General features: G+C 44.0%; 1 protein-coding gene across 1 annotated transcript in view; it reads right to left on the bottom strand.

Moving 5' to 3' along the window:
- Positions 1–1146: 1146 nt before the first annotated feature.
- IBSP (integrin binding sialoprotein) overlaps positions 1147–17549 on the bottom strand; it is a 35087-nt gene continuing 18684 nt past the window's right edge. The window contains exons 5-7 of the mRNA XM_054990359.1: positions 13506–13577; positions 5256–5372; positions 1147–2308 (exon numbers count right to left, since the gene is read on the bottom strand). Coding sequence (XP_054846334.1) covers positions 1685–2308; positions 5256–5372; positions 13506–13577 — 813 coding nt within the window. The 3' untranslated portion in view covers positions 1147–1684. The remainder of the gene's footprint in view (positions 2309–5255; positions 5373–13505; positions 13578–17549) is intronic.

Raw genomic sequence — 17549 nt, 5'->3', positions numbered from 1 at the left:
AGAACAACGAACATCATGTTCGGGGTTTTTTTCTGTTCGTGCCCATCTCTAGTCAGCAATAGAATGGATAAATCTATGTTTACTGTGTCCTCTTGCTGGTGTAAATTAGTTGTGTAGTGCTGGAAACATCTTTTGAAAACACTTGATGCTCATGAATGTGCTTGCATATAAATTAAAAAGAAAAATGTTTCAAGCCCAGAGAATTGGTTAATGTGAATTGGTCTCTCTCTGAGTTTGGCCTAAAAGTGGCATGCATGGAGGAGCCAATGCCTATGACAAGCAAATCGTAATGTTTCTTAATGACTGGAGATATCTCATCAATGGGCCTTATTTGTTAGGAAATGGCTGTGTTCAGCTCCTATTAGGGCTTGGATAAGGTGATTACCCACCCACCCCCTATTTGAAGGGAGAGGACAGATGTGTTTAGTATGTGAAGGAACAGCAGATTAGATTCTGGAAGATCCGGAGAAAGAAGCAGATAGACATTGGTTTGATTTGGTTGAAACATATTCAGGGTGTGATCTCTCTCTCTTTCTCTCTCTGTCTCTCTGGATCAGATATAGGATGAGTAGAAATGAGTGCTTCTTTGCCTTCCCCTGTGCTCTACTTGAATATTTGTATACAAAACAAATATAACAAAAATACCATAGGTCTTCAGCAGCCCCCCCCCCAAAAGAGGTAAATACTGCCCGTAGAACTTATCACTGCTCAGAGAATTGGTGATGGTGGTGGTGGTGGTGGTGGTGGTGGTGGTGGTGATGATGATGATGATAAAGAAGATGCTGTTGTTGTTATTTGGTCTGAGTATGTGTGAATATTCTTAGGGCATATAATGGTGTTATACCATTGATATTGCCCTGATCTGGATAGCTCAGGCCAGCCTGATCTTGTTAGTTCTCAGAAGCTTAGCAGGGTCAGCCTTGGTTAGTAATGGCAGACCACCTCTGTTAGTCTCTTGCCATGAAAACCTCACTGGGTTCGCCATAAGTCAGCTATGACTTGATGGCACTCTCCATTAATTTCAGTATGGTTTAGTGACTGAATGAGAGATTCTCCAGGAGCTCCCTGTAAGCTAAAGTGGGTATTAAAGAGAAATTCATCTAACAAAGTAAAGCTTCTTGCTCAAAACAGATCCTCTGTACGCCATTTCAGAACTCATCTTGACTTTAATATAAACACAAGGATGGAGTATATATCATATACAACAGCCATCATTTTGATAATAATTTCATTTAACACATGATATTCTTTCACAACATGATTAAAAAAACAAGTTCTACACATCCTAGAAAAGTTCACCATGAGTATGTGAATACTGGTTGAAAGCGCAAACTTAACAACAGAGAAAAGTACACGTTTTTGTACTTTGCAATAACGCCACATGTTAATCTTCTATCTTTCCCAACTGATACCATGTTATATTGTGACGCATCTTCCTGAGTAGACATTTCTGAGCAACAGTCACGAGAAATAGTGGCTCGCATCCTCCCATTCTGTTTAGCAAAGGCTGAAGCCTTCTTACAGACTAAGGAGACTTCCTCACATGGGTGTGCCTATGGTTAAAAGAGCTTCTTCCATCGGAGGAACGTTCCTTAGGCTGACGGAAGGCTTCCAACTTTGCTGAGCTGAGTGCTAAAGATACAAGCCATTATCACGAATCTTGCCAAACAATGGCTTCGTTTCTTCACTGATTGTAATAGTAGTCTTGACCATAGACATCATATCCATGCCCTTTATAATAGCTATACTCATCTTCATATGTCCGGAAAGTGTCACCACGGGGATACCCGTCCTCATTCCCATAGTAATCTGTGTGAGTCTCATAGCCATTTTCGTAACCGGTGGTGGTGGTATCGTAAGCATATGGATCTTCGGTGGTGGTGTCGTACTGCCATGGATCTTCAGGGGTCACGTATTGCCACTGATCTTCAGTGGTAGTTTCGTATTGCTCCTGATACTCTGTCGTAGGGATGACAGTGGTGACCACCGTGGTAGGAACAATGGTAGTCGCTTCCTTTGCTTCCTCTTCCTCATTACCTTCCTCTTCCTCTTCTCCATTGCCACCATTTCCATTCTCTTCTGCAGTGCTGTTGGTAGAGGTACCATTGACACCTTGTCCATTCTCATCCACTTTCTCCTCTTCTTCCTTCTCTTCTTCTTCATTTTCTTCTTCCTCATTTTCATCACTGTCTTCTTCATTTTCAGAGCCTTCCTTCTTTCCTGTTTTTTCTGGAGCTTTGTCTTTCTCACCCTTTTTAATCCCACCTCCTTTCCCCGGTTTCTCAATGGGGTCTTTACTTACTGGCACCTGCATTGAAACATGAGGGTGAGAAGTCAGATTTACAAGATGTTGTCCTGGTAGCTATAAATAGGAAAACTACAATAAGTTCAATCACAGATTTTAAATCTAGGGACAGATCGTGATAATTTTACCTACACATTGTTATGTTCTCATATGACACAAACAATATTGTGAATCCAGTCCTGAATGGGCACAAAGAGCAATACAAACTAAAAAAACCCCACGAACAGCCCAATCTGCTGTTTGTGAACAAGCTGTTTGTGAGGCCCCATTCTAAACGAATAGGTAATTATGGTTGTTGGGGGTTTTCCGGGCTGTATTGCCGTGGTCTTGGCATTGTAGTTCCTGACGTTTCGCCAGCAGCTGTGGCTGGCATCTTCAGAGGTGTAGCACCAAAAGACAGAGATCTCTCAGTGTTCTGAGAGATCTCTGTCTTTTGGTGCTACACCTCTGAAGATGCCAGCCACAGCTGCTGGCGAAACGTCAGGAACTACAATGCCAAGACCACGGCAATACAGCCCGGAAAACCCCCAACAACCATCGTTCTCCGGCCGTGAAAGCCTTCGACAATACATCGAATAGGTAATTGTTGCAAGCCTCGTTTGCTGCTGTTCGTTGCTGTTCATCAAGCTAGACAGTCTGGCACCTGCAATCAATTCCCATGGCAACTCAGGCAGGGATTGTCTGAACTCTGCCTGAACTCCTGCTGTTGCCCTGGAAACCCCAGTCTAAGCCCAATTTAGCTTGATAGGTAGGTCTTCCTTCCAAGTGTGGACTGGAGCTCCAAATTTGTTACAAGAGGAAAAGACCAGGGGGGAGGGGGGCTCCCAGCTCTGGCTTTCAGGGAGAGACAGCTGCTGTTAGAGAGACAGGGTGAGTGCATTGGAGCTTGAATTTTCTTTGTGTGTGGGATCTACCCCTTCAGGTTCCAGGGCTGCTGCCAGGCTCTGGGGCCAAGCTATTATTTATTATTGGTATCTTTCCTGCTGCCTGCTCAGGTAGGGTTTCTGGGAGTGGTGCGATAGGGATCTACCCCTTCAAGTTCCAAGGCTGCTGCCAGGCTCTGGGGCCAAGCTATTATTTATTATTGGTACCTTTTCTGCTTTCTGCTCAGGTAGGGTTTCTGGGAGTGGTGCAGTAGGGATCTTGATGGCTGGAGGAGAGCCTGCTGGCCCCCACGAACAATGAACATGTTCGTGAACAGGATCATGTTTGTCAGTGTTCGTTGTTTGTTGTTCGTGGATGGCAACGAACACCGAACATCATGTTCGTTTTTTTCTGTTTGTGCCCATGTCTATTCCTGAATATTCTGAACATTTTTAAAATAAGATTTGGTAGCTCAAATGCACTTAAAAAATAAATTCTTTTACCTAAGTCCTTTGCTCTGAGGTCAAAATGCTGAATATCCTCACATTTTAAGTTTATGATTGGAGCATGAAATACTGATTTTAATTTAAGATAAATGCAATTTGTGCAGGAGACTCCCAATGGATGATTACAGTCTTATTTATATCTAAACCCTCCATGTCTTTTCAACAAACAGAAATTTATAGGTGTAGCTTTCTCCCATGTAGCTTTCCCCCCATCACTGCCTCCCCATTACAGAAAAAAGCTTCAGTTGCTCACCTGTGCCTGCTATGTACCTGTTAAAGGTCCTTATTGAATTAGATCAATAAGAAATGGTGTAATGCGAGAAGGGCAGCACTGGGACTTCTTTTGACTTTAAAATTCCTAGAGATTGACGTGGGGGCTCTAGAGGCTAGGGTTTGGGAAGGAGAAGGGCCTCAACAGGGTATAATAGCATAAAGTCCAGCTTCCTAAAGCAGCCATTTTCTCAAGGGGAACTGATCTCTGTGACCTGGAGATCAGTTGTAATTCTGGGAGATCTCCAACCACCACCTGGAGTAGGGTTGCCAGGTCCCCTTATCCTCCTGGTAGTGGGGGGGGGGGCAGCAATCACTGTTTGGGATGTCTTCACGCTTGTACTTTGCTCACGCACGTTCCTGGATGGTGTGATGATGTCATTTCTGGGAAGTGACACCATCGCGCAGGGGCTGGGAGCACTCCTGCACTTCACAGTGGGCCAATTTGGGCCCCAAATGGCCCAGGAGGCCTATTCCCCTGCCTCTACCACCCCGATTGGCCAGGTGAGTGGGGAAGTGGTGAAAGATGGAAGCAGGGAATCCCCTGCTCCTACTGAGGGAACTGGGATCCCTAACTTGAAGGCTGGCAGCCTTAGCCCTAGTCATGTTTTAACCTTGCTCCCAACAGTCTGGCATATATCTTACAGAGTAGGAGATTATCACAATTTTACGGGCTTTTAAGTGATTTTATTATATTTTATTATGTGGTAAACTGCCTTGCAGGGTTTTTAGTTAAAAGCTGGTTTATAAAGAAAGTAAACTAAAGGTCAAAGTAGATGTTAAGTGTACCATGGGATCACCTCCTGGACTTGCAGCAGGAGCACAGCAGCTGTGAGTCCCCAGGGGAACTCAATTCTGAAAAGCCGCAGGGGCCTCATTTGGTCTTCCCCTCTGCAACATTTTCCCAACCTGACATTGCCTTGAAAGGTACAATGGGCCCTGTGAAGCAGGCTGCATGTGCAAGTATTGGCTGCATGTGCAAGTATTCAGTGCTTCTGCAGTCCTCTGATGGGCCAAATAGTATCTCCTTAGGCCATTTTGTGTTGGAAAAATGGCACAGGAGAATGTTGAAGCCACCCCTGTCCCTGTGCCATGGATCGGATCCAAATCAGGCCCCTGCTTCAGAATTAAGTTCCTACTGGGAATTTGCACCTGCTTTCCCGCTGCACATCCCTATGGCGATTATGTGTTGCATACAACCTCTGGTTTGGACCTTACTGGCATTTCTGCCACTGTATGGGATGAAACTGCAGAGCAAGCTGCTAAGAGAAGCTGGCATCACTTTATCATACATGTATGACATGTCTTACCTGCTTAGGAGGTTTGGCAACTCCTTTATTCACAGTCCCTTTCCCAGAAGGAGCCTCCGTAGCAGCCTCTTCCGTTTCTTTCTCCTTGCCACCTTCATTTTCTTCATTGGACTGTCCCTGCAGAAATATGAAGCACCGGGAACGTCAGATCTCAATCTCAATCTCATTTTGGCTTCACCAGATGCTGCATTCTGCGTAGGCCTTTGAGCAGCAGCAGTTTTGTAAGCTTGTAGAACGAGCAGCAATTCTGTTCCTTTCAGTCTTTATGCATGTTTACCTTTTTGACTGCAGTATCAGATGCTGAATGGTGTGCAAGTTCTTGAGTAGCACATCTGCCTCCCTCCCCCCTCCCTGGGAGCTGAGCCATCTAACACACCTTCCCTCTTCACTCCTGAGTTGTCCTGAAATATAGCTAGTTGGATTTCCCAAAGTATCACGAGAGTTTGAGGAACCCTTCTGGGCATGTCCACCTTGTCCCTCTATGATTCAAGATGCCTGGAAAATGGGTAAGGATGGAAGTGTTGGCAGTTCTGGTTCCTAAGCATGGAGAGGAGGAAGCAAGCAGGGGCAGCCCCAGGTGGCACCTTCTGCTAAGCCTGTGCTGTTATTCGCCAAAACAATACAATGAGGACAATGAAACTGAGGTTGGAACTTCACATCTGGAGATGTCCCAGCTCTCCAGCAATCAGAAGGACTAGACATGTAGTTCTGGCTTTGGGAATGATTTTAATGGTTTGCCTATGTCAAACATAAGTTATAGCAGTACAACAGATTTAGTCTTTTAAGAGCAGGTTGGGCTTTAGTTTTGTATTAGGAAGTCACCTTATTGACATTAATTGTCCCAAGACCTGCAAAAGTAGGGCGCTTTCTGCTGGAACCGTCATCAAACTCATGGACTTGATATTTAAAAATGAAGGAAAGGGAATCTGAAGTCTTGGATAAATTTCGATCTCAAACATTTGCACTGGCACAGCAGCCCATGATGTTGGCACAGCCTTGCTGCAAAAGTGGCATAATGTCATGTTCTGCAGCATCGTCTTGGCATTATTGATGGTCACCACTCATGTTGCTGGTACAGGAATCCTTAGGACCAGATTGTTAAACACTTAAAATAAGACATAATGCAATGCCAATAAAAACCCAAGTTATTTCCCCTTCTATTGAGAGGGCATCCATAATTGAACCATGTGGCTTGCTATTTGGATAGCAATCAGAGGACATCATGACTTCCATAAAACAGCAATTACAGCAATGCTGTTTGTTTAAATGTCTCTGAGGCTCTGCCCTTGTCAGTGCTGGACACGGCCAAGACTAAAACCATAGAACTGGATCTAAAACAATGGCCCCTTTTCAGCATTCATACATGGCATTCTGATTTTGCACACACTGCTTTTAATGAATGGCTGGTGCATTATGTGAACCAGCCATGTGTACATCAGCCTCTGGCTGGCTGTTGCAACAAATGATTATGACAGCTACTACAGGCAACCGGACAGCCCTGCTCCACCCTCACAGAACCGCTGCCATTTATTTGCCCATTCACCTTTCTTGGCAGCTATTGGCATCTATAATCAATGGAGATGAGACACAAGGAAGTCCTTCCAAAGAGTTGAGGCACTGCAGGGGAGGGTAAATAGATGAGTGGTGGAGGCAGAAGGGGCAGTGCTGTTGGAAGGGCTGGAATTGGCTCTGCAGATGCTTGTGGCAACTGTTAGAAATGAGAGCTGGTACAACCAGCCAGAGCCTTCACCATATGGAGAATGGCAATGGAACACAGGCTTCTGCATATTTTAAAATTAATTTTTTCTTGGGATCATGGCTTATATCCATGTAACTTACTATACAATATTTTTCACTTACTATTTTTCCTCGGTACTACTATTTGTCATTTGAATCTGCCAGCAAGATCTATCTGCAGTTTATCAATGGTGCTGTTATTATTAATTAACTAGCGCTATATAACTTTGCAATGGCTATCATTAATTAATCTCCTACTACATTACTTTGCAAGACCAGCCATAGCTAAAAAACAACAACAACCTTCAGTCTCACATTGGAAAATCAACTTTTCCCCTTTTGTCCTTTTTTCCTTTGGTTTTATACGCTACAATTTAGGATTTTATACAAAAACCAAGCATAGATTTAGCAAAGCAGTGGTTTTCTATGTACAATTGGGGCAGAGAAGAATGGCTAGTTCCCCCTGCGCATACTTGAATAACATTATGAATACAATACTGATGCTGACCCAGACTTCAATACACATAAAAAATACAAGAAGTATAAAGACTGGAGGAGCATTTCACATAAGGATAAAAGGAATTTATAACTGCCAAAATACAGTTCTGTTGCAGGGTTTTTAGTGGCAAGGGTTGACCTGGAGTTGCCATTTTTGGCCCCACAGTCTCCAGAGTAAAGAGAATACTCTTAGAATGAAGGGAGGGGAGTAGCTGTTCTCTGTACCACCTAGACTTAGTCCTTCACCACTTGAACAGGCTATTTAAATGGGCACCAGGAGGAGGGGATGGTGTATTGGCATATCGGCAGTGAGCAATCCCCATAGGAACCAAATGCTGGTTAGTGGGAAACTCAGACATGATGTGGTGCCTTAGAATGGCAACACAGGGAAGGGGAGCTGGGAGCCTTGGTCCTCTCAGTGGGCAATTCCTACGAAGCTCAGGTGGTGGCAGTATTGTACAAGAAGGAGAGAAACCCCCTCCGAGCGTCAAGAAAGCCCAGAAAGTGGCATGTTGCCAGGCAGAGACTTGGACAACCACTGGTGCCTAGACACCTAAGAGGGCAAGAAAGGGCAGTGCCTGCATGTCAGTGGGCATTTAATGCTTAGCTTGAGAACTACTGCTATTCCTTTTGTTCTCTGTGTCCATCGACCACTGAGACACCACGCCTAGCCAGGCTATTCTCCTGGCTCACTAGGAATCATTCTCTTCCCCCACCTGGTGTCTCTAGGCTCCACGCTTAAGCCACCACCATGTTGATCATGAGCATTTAGCTTCTAAGTGTCACCCCAGGCTCAAGAGACCAGCAATTCTAGCTTCCATGATGACTGAAGGAGCCTCTCTTGCAAATAGAGTTACCATCTCCAAGTTGGGAAATTCCTGGAGATTTGGGGGATGGAGCCTGGAGAAAGCAGGATTTGGAGAGGGGAAGAACCTCAGCAAAGTATAATTCCATAGAGTCCACCCTCCAAAGCTGCCATTTTCTCCAGGTCATAGATCCAGAGGAGTTAGTCATATTAGTCTGTAGTAGAAAAATAGTAGAGTCCAGTAGCACTTTTAAGACTAACCAACTTAACTGTAGCATAAGCTTTTCGAGAACCACAGATGCATCTGACGAAGAGAACTGTGGTTCTCGAAAGCTTATGCTACAGTAAAGTTGGTTATGGTTAGTCTTAAAAGGTGCTACTGGACTCTTTACTATTTTCTCCAGGTGAATTGATCTGTGGCCTGGAGATCAGTTATAATTCTGGGAGATCTCCAGCCACCTCCTGGAGGCTGGCAACCCTACTTGCAAACCACCTGGGCAGGACAGGAAAACAACAGCAAGCTATGAAGGGAAGCTATAAAATACGAAGCGGCAACATCTGGGAAAATTCTTGGTCTTTAAGCCCTATTTGTTGGTCTTCCAGGGTGCTGTACTGGATGGACCATGGGTCTGATCCCACGGGGATTTTTTTTAACGTTCTTACATAAAAGGTATTCTAAAGGGCCTTGCTTGGGACCCTAACCCCCCAAGGCCTCTGTCACTCTAGAAACTGGAGAAATAGCAATGCATTGAGGCAGTTGACAAAGCCTGCGTTCAGTATAGGTGCAAACATCCATTGTAAAAAAATCCCAAATGACCAGGCCTACAGATCACTATGTGACTAGTCAATTGTGAGGCATGTAAAGGGTGAAAATACATGTTCGTAGAAAGGACAATAGAACATAGTGACACCTTTGTAGCTTCTGACCTTCAGGTCCTGCCAAACATTCCCTTTTATAAATGCCCTAGTGTCTAAGTGCATATTGATCCAGCAAACCAGAACGGTACTGAAGAAGCTCTTACAAAGTGTCCAGGTAAAATATGTGCTCCCCAAATAGCACACGTACCAAGATACATATTTACTCAGGAGATTATATCAGCTCTTGGGGAGTCAACACAGTCCTGAGGTAAATACAAACCCAGAGAAGAGGCACAACACCCACAATTGCGACAACACCTCAGGGCCCATGGCTCTGTGAGGACATCCGTTGATGTGGATTTAATGCCTCTTTTTGTATTGATGGGCTTGTTCTTTAAAACTGTTCTGAGGTGGGTCTTGCTGTGTATGTCTCTTTGGGCAAAATCCAAAGAAAGCAAGACATCTCTAAAAGACATTGAATTAGGAAAGAGGGGGGCCCATGACAATTTACAACAGAGGGATCTCATTTCTCTATTCCCTCTTTCCCTCTTGCGTCTCCTCTTTGCCACCCCCTGGCTATGTTTGCATCCTCTCCCATTTCCTTCTCTCCCACCTACTTATCTTTTCCTATTTCTATCCCCAGCACTCACTCACCCAGCTACCTTTTTCTGTTTCCATCCCCATCTATAGCTTTCCTTTTTCACATTTTTCCTCTTTCCCCCTCCAGCTTTACATTGACTTCCTCTTATCTTGTAATTTCTCTAGCCTGTCTCTTTACCCCTTCCCTTGTGCTGACATTAACCAAAGCTGGGAATCTTTGGCAATGTGGATGGGGCATGGGGTTGTTACAGGGGGTTGGAACTTCTTTTTCCAGAATTTTCTTTTTTAGATATAGCAACTGGCTCCTCCTATTATTTCTTTTTGATTTCTCATTAATTTATCTTAGAGGGTTTTTTTTAACCATGTGATAATTCAGATTTCCTCACCTGTGGATTTCTGCCTGTGTGCCACTGTAATATGTTAGAAAGGCTAAAAAAATAGTCCAATGCAGTGAGGATCCATTCTGACATGTCCTGGCTTGTGTTTGTTTCTTTAATGGCTCACCTTGTCCTTAATTTTTCAACTATTCTTATAGTGTATAAATAAACACATTCCTTCATAGAGACCTAAACGGAATCTTCCTCTTCATGAAAGAGGAATTGAATTTAAAACTGACTCAAATTCCTAGAGAGGAGTAGAAATGGACTGCTGGATTTCAGGGAGAAATTTGGCAAAGGGTAATTAAGAGAATTCCATTTAACTATAGTTGGGAGTTCCCTAGCAACTCCCAAAATGGCCACTGTGAACATTCAATGTAGTCTTGCAAGATCTTGGTGCCTTTTTTTTCTTAAACAGACGTGGCTTTTATGATTTTAGGGCCTTTGAAAACTACAGGGTTTTTTTGTTTGTCTGTTTGTTTTTCGTTTTGTTTCTGTACCATGACCTGCACAGCCCAGGCTAGAATGATTTTGCCAGTCTACGCAGGGTTAACCTAAACATGGTCAACCTTGGTTCATACTTGGATGGGAGACCACCAAGGAAATCCAAGGTTGCTACATAGAGGTGGGCAATGGCAAACCACCCATGAATGTCTTTTGCCTAGAAAACCCCACAGGCTTGCCATAGTCTGCTGTGTCTTGATAGCAAAAAACAAAAGCAGAAAAAACTGCATACCTGGAGCTTCTACCAGGCTTGTAGAAAAATGCCTCATACCTGTGCGTGTCCCCACTGAGCAGAGTTTTTGATTTACATTTGGAGATCTTTGTTCAGAATTAGATATAATGGTACTATGAACATCAGAAAAAGGACAAGTTTATAGTCAGCGAAGTCAATTGGTAAATATTTTTCCTACACCCTAGCAGATTGTACGTGAGGGTGGGAGAGATTGCATATGTGATTACAAAGATCAAAGACAGAAATGTAGGCTGAACATTTCTCCTTAATGTGTTAGTTTTCTTCATGCAGGGAGCAGGGAGAGCATTCAAACGTTCAGTGCAACACCCCTAGCTACAGCATGTAGCGATCCCGTACACAAAAAGCTCAGCATTTTAATTCTGCGAATTGTTTAAAATTTAGGACCGCCTACATTTCTCTGGACTGAGCCCAACTTCCTTCAAGGAGCACAACCTTACAGTAGTCCACAGTGAATAATTCTGTGGCCAAATACCAATAAGCACGATAGCTATTGTCAGGGCTTTTTTTCTGGGAAAAGAGGTGGTGGGACTCAGTGGGTTGCCCTCGGTGAAAATGGTCACATGGCTGTTGGCCCCGCCCCCTGATCTCCAGACAGAGGGGAGTAGAGATTGCCCTCCGCACCGCTCCAGAGGTGCAGAGGGCAATCTAAACTCCCCTCTGTCTGGACATCAGGGGGCGGGGCCAACAGCCATGTGACCATTTTCAAGAGGTTCCGGAACGCCGTTCCACCATGTTCCAGCTGAAAAAAAGCCCTGGCTATTGTATCTGCTTACAAATTCTTTGAAACCAGATCACATACATTTAGATTTGCTTGAGTGATTTTTTAAAAATAATTATTATTCAACCAGACTTATTTTGTAAAAGTTCATGCTTAGCAGGTAGTAGGTAAATTCCAGTAAACAAATGTATGCCTATGATGAATATTGTTGTTTTCCCCTTTGGGAGATGAGACTCTATGTATGCTCGAAGCCTACAGAATTAAATACTTGTCCAGATTGAATTGTCAAGGACAACTGAATGCACATCAGTCAGTCAATGCATCCAGAATATGTATAAAAATCTCCCTGCATCTTGCATCTTGAAACACATAAAGTTTAGACAGCCTATTCATAGGCATATACATCTATGTATAATTCCCTCAACCGCTCCCGTCTAGCCTGCCTCTGTGTTTTGGGGAACTCAACTGAAAGCTTAAAAAAGAAACCTTCTTGGGTGTTTTGCAGAACAGAGGTCAGTAGGACTATTCTTGGAACAAAGTGTTCTTATTTTGAGTTGAAAAAGTCACATGCACACTGAGGCTGCTGTGGCAAACCTCTTCTAAGAAGAGAGGCTAACTACATGTTACCCTTTCTCAGGGGACGGCCCCAGATCAAGCGGAGAAGTGGGTTCTGAAGTTCCATTGCTTCCTAGGCATGCACAGGCCTGAGTTCAGATTGGGACCATGGTACACAGACAGTAGTCTCAGGGTTGCCAGCCTCTAGGCAATGGCTGGAGATCTCTCAGAATTACAACTGATCTCCAGGCCACAGAGATCAGTTGCCCTGGAGAAAATGGCTGTTTTGGAGGGTAGACTATGGCATTATATCCCGCTGAGGTCCCTCCCCTCCCCCAACCCTGCCCTGTCCAGGGCCGACCTCTCAAATCTCCAGAAATTTACCAGGCTGGAGCTGGCAACCCTACCTCCCTGCAATGTTATCATCATAACCTGAAATGGCTCCAGGTGCTGTTTGCCCCATCAAGGGCTGCACATGTACTAACAAGCTACAACTTACATTTCCACAATGGGGCCCCTTGGGTGTTTCAGGTCAGGAAAAGAGTAGAGCTGAGATGGTCTAAGCCCACTCCGTGCATGCCACAGTCCCAATTCAAATTGAACCCACACACAGCTAGAAAGCACAGAATGTCAGAATACACCTCTCCACATAACCTTGGAGCATCCCAGGAGAAAATGCTGAACGAATACCTAGAGGATTTTAATGAAAACTTGGACTGCTTAATCCATCTTCAAGAATCCAAGGAGTATATGTTCAATAAGCTAAGATGGTTCTGGCCTCCTTTTTAAAAGTGCTTCTGCGTATTGATGAGTATCTATCGTTCCATTTTGGTTACCTCCTTAAATCAGGCTTGCACGAGTGGTCTGCTAAACCAATAAACAGACTCCTAGCTATGTATGACGGGCCACCAAGGGCTTGAGGAACTTCCCGTCCTGTTTTTACTGCCTACCCAGACTGCAAAAGCAGAGGGGCAATCAAGTATCCGAAAACCCATAATTCACAAGACAACCTTTAATTCATTCTCAGGCACTCTCTTTTAAAATATATTAACAGCTACTATTAAAATATTATGAATGCTTCACCCTGACACCACGGCAGTGGTGTTTGTACCAACTGACAAAAGTCCAACATATTTGTAAGCTTTCAGATCCCAAAGGATTTTGCTGTGTCTTGTTTAGATTATTTGAGCTTTAAAAAACACTCCAGCCGGCCAGAATGGAAACTTGTGGGCAGTTAGCAAACTGCACCATGGAACCTCATAGAGTCTATAAAAATAATCCTGGTTATTTTTTTTTCTTATGGTCTTGGTTTATTCTGAACATAGTTAAAGAAGTTCCTCCTTACCCCTTCTTCTTCTTCTTCCTCTTCTTCAGAACTGTCACCACCATAACCTTCTTCTGATGAGTCACTGTTAAACTAAAAAGAGTGACATTTTTGAGGGGTTGCCCATATTTTTACCACAAATAACACTGAACATCTGTACATACAGAATGTCTGTTCTATAAAACTTGTACATTATTCCCACAGAAAATGGAATCTATATAATACCTCAGGACTCTGTCATTAGCTTTCTCTTTTTGTTCTACAGAGAAATGACGCATGTTGAGTCAGGAAATGAAGACATTCACAAGATAATTTGCCATCTGAACCACCCACATGAAAACTATAGAGAGCCAATGTATGGTGTACTGTATAGAGTGTTTCCTTGAAGTGGGAAAACTTGGGTGCAAACCCATGCTCAGTTCTGAAGGTCATTGGGGTGACCTTGGCTACTCTCCATTTCTCGGTCTACCTTAGGGTTGAATCCCACAAATCCATTCCAATAGTGGAAGAGTTTTCTTCAGGCACAAGTAGACAATAAGGTGCAAAGGGCTTCTTGTGGCAGAGGAAGACTCTTTCCACTGGAGGGAAGCACTTCCAGAAGAATAACAGACCTGTTGGAGCCAGCCTATAAAATGGGATAGGCCTAGGAATCCCAGGTGCCTGCCGGCAGTGGGCAACCTCCGGGTGGATTACATGTTTGCAGGTTGCAGGCTGCCCAGCGATTGCCCACTACCAGCAGGCACTTCAGGCATAAGTGCGGTGAGCACACTTCCAGCGGGAGCAACATCACTTCCAGAAATGACATCATTGTAGTGGCCATGGGACTGCTCCCGTGCTCAGTTTGGGGCTCATCATCATCATCATCATCATCATCATCAACATCATCATCTCAAAGAGGATGCTGGCACAATGGTGTCACTCCTGGAAGTATCTCCAGCTGGTGAGTACCAGATCCATCACCATCATCATCATCATCATCATCATCATCATCATCTCAAAGAGGATGCTGGCACAATGGTGTCACTCCTGGACATATCTCCGGCTGGTGAGTACCAGGTCCCCCCTCCCACTAGGAGGGTAGGTGACCCGGCAACCCTAGATATTGCTTAAAGCACTTTTGAAGAGGTGTGTTAAAAATAATAAAACCAAGATTTAGGAAAAATCCGGGTTGAAAAATCCAGGGAAAGAGCTGCATGGAGAGATGTAACACATACCTGCTATGTATAGGGTTCCAGGTCCAAAAACTCCGTGACAGTAGAAAAGAGCAAGAGTCCAGTAGCAGCTATAAGACTAATAACATTTGTAATAGGGTATGTATGAGCTTTTGTGAGTCACAGCTCACTTTCAGATATTGAACCCAGACAGGACAGAAGTGATGCTGGTTGGAAAAGCAGAGATCTTGAAGGACATGGTGCTTCTGACCTTTGATGGGGTTCAGTTGACCCTGGTTTGACTCAGAGCTAACCTACAAGAGACGCATTACACGAGGAGGAGCACATGAAGGGAGTCGCAATGTTAGCCGGGAAGCTGAGTTTTAAAAGAGACTGGAAGGCTTTGTCAATTCCCCCTCTCTACAGAGCCAGACTGCTGCTCAGAAGGTTTATTTCCTCTTCGCCTCTTAGAAGGGGAGGTGAAACTAACAGAGCCTGTGGGAGGCAAAGGAGAAATTAACAAACCTTCTGAGCAGCAGTCTGGCTCTGTAGAGAGGGGAAATTGACAGAGCCTTCCAGTCTCTTTTAAAACTCAGCTTCCCGGCTAACATTGCGACTCCCTTCATGTGCTCCTCCTTGTGCAATTTGTCTCTTGCAGCCTGGCTCTCAGTTAAGAGTCTAGCATTTTACTTGCTCCAGGGCTACTGCTAGAGAAGCAAGTAAATGCAGCTGCAAAAAAGGCCTTCTCCTAACTCAGAGCCAAGCTACAAGTGACACCTGACACAGGTCGGACACTTGTCAGCTTCCCTCAATTTTTGATGGGAAATGTAGGCGTCCTGGTCTTGCAGCTGTAATGGAGGCCAAGCTATAAAACCAGGATGCCTACATTTCCCATGAGGGAACCTGACAAGTGTCCAACCTGTGTCAGGTGTCACTTGTAGCTTGGCTCTCAAATACCTAAAGAAGTGAGCTGTGGCTCACAAAAGCTCATACCCTATCACAAATTTTATTAGTCTTATAGGTGCTACTGGACTCTTGCTCTTTTCTACTGCTACAGACAGAACAACACAGCTACCCATCTTGAAAAAATTCTGCAGTTTGCTTGTTTGCTTGGTGGCATGCTTAATAGTGTGAGGGTAGCTTCTTGATTATATTATCTTTACTACTTGTCCTCCCCCTTCTTAAAAAAGTGAGTAGAGATTAGGGGGGAAATGCCTAACACCTACCTTTCAACCAAAGAGATTAGAGCAGAGTCATTCTTAGACATTCCCCTGCCTACGACCGTCCTGCCTGGCTTCTGTTGTACATGATATGCATTCATGACCTTTTCTAGTGCCTTTCTCCAGAACTATAGCTTCCCTTGGCACACATGCCAAACAGCAGCATCTAAAATCATTTTGTTTGGCATGCAGGGCCAGGTCTCCGCCCAATAGAAAGAAAAGAGACCCTGAAGCAATGGCAGCAGTACTGGAGGCTCAAGTTGCTCCCAGAGCACACCCACAAGTTGCTCAATACTGCACTATCATTGTGCTATAGCGCTCATTCAGAACTGATTGGATTGTAAAATACTGCTGTAGCACGTCATGATAAGTGACTACAGCCATATTATTTATGTTATTTATAGTCTGTCTTTCTCACTGAGACTGATGGCAGATTACACAGTGTAAGTCAATACAATCAACGGCTGGGACGTTCAAGAAACCATACAATAGTGTATAGGTTATGGAAATTTCAAAAACAAGCATGAATCTGAATACAGAGCTGAAAACAATGCTGGAGGGAGGGGAAGCAATTTGATAGGACATATTAAACAACGTGGAAACTACCCAGTAGGAGTATACTTACTGCAACAGTATATACACAGAAGTAGAGTCTGCCATCCTATTCCTTTTCCAAAGCATCTGTCACAGCTGTTTCCTTACAGTACAGCCCTATTACCTGTTTTAAAAAGCCCTCCTGAATAATTCAGTTTTGCATAGTTTGCAGAAAGCCAGAAGAGCGGACACGTTCCTGAGCTCTTCAGGCAGTTCCATAAACTGGGAGCCACCACAGAGAAGGCACGTATATGTTGATTTTGCTCACATGCTGGGTGGCACCTGCAGAAGGCCCTGTACATCATATCAGTCATATACGCAGATAGGCTGTACTGTGAGGAGGTGGTCTCAGAGGGATGCAAAGAGGGGTAGGGAGGGACCAAAGATATTACTACTATGTGCTACTGTGTGCTTTCTGTTGCTTTGTGTATGAGCCTACCGGGCAGTTCTAGGTTATTTTATGTTGTTTAATGTATCATTCTTAGAATTTCTTATACTCGGTTTCCATGTCTCCAACTCTATTAGATTTCCGCTGGTTTAAATCCTTGCAAATTTGCATTTATAGACCCTATTACATTGTTTATTGAAATGTTTTTGAAACGGATTGTACTAACTCACATTATGTAATTTGCCTTGAGTCTCAGTCAGAAAGGTGGACTATCAATAACATGGTGGTAGAGGGTGCCCTCAAGTCATAGCTGACTTATGGCAACCCCTGGCAGAGTTGTCGTGGCAAGGGACTAACAAAAGGTGTTTTGCCATTGTCTGCAACCTTGGTCTTCATTGGAGGTCTCCCATCCAATTACTAACCAAGGCCAACCCTGTTTAGCTTCTGAGATCTGATGAGATCAGGCTCACCAGGGCTATCCTGGTCAAGGGAAATAACATAAATGAATAAATAAATAACTAAAATAGCACAGCCACCTCAGGGTGTCTGGCCAAAAACAACTCTTGCCTCTGCCTGTTTGCCAGCACACCAACATCTTCACAGATAGATCTTGTGGTTGTTTTGTTTGGTTCTTGGACCAAAAAGATTGTCCAGCACATCTGCTATTGTCTGAACAATACCTCTGTATCAATCTCTGTTTAGGCAATGATAT

The sequence above is a fragment of the Eublepharis macularius genome, chromosome 10, assembly GCF_028583425.1.
Source record: "Eublepharis macularius isolate TG4126 chromosome 10, MPM_Emac_v1.0, whole genome shotgun sequence".
NCBI lineage: Eukaryota > Metazoa > Chordata > Lepidosauria > Squamata > Eublepharidae > Eublepharis > Eublepharis macularius.
Note: the sequence above shows the minus strand (reverse complement) of the source record. Positions and strands in the feature narration are given on the sequence as shown.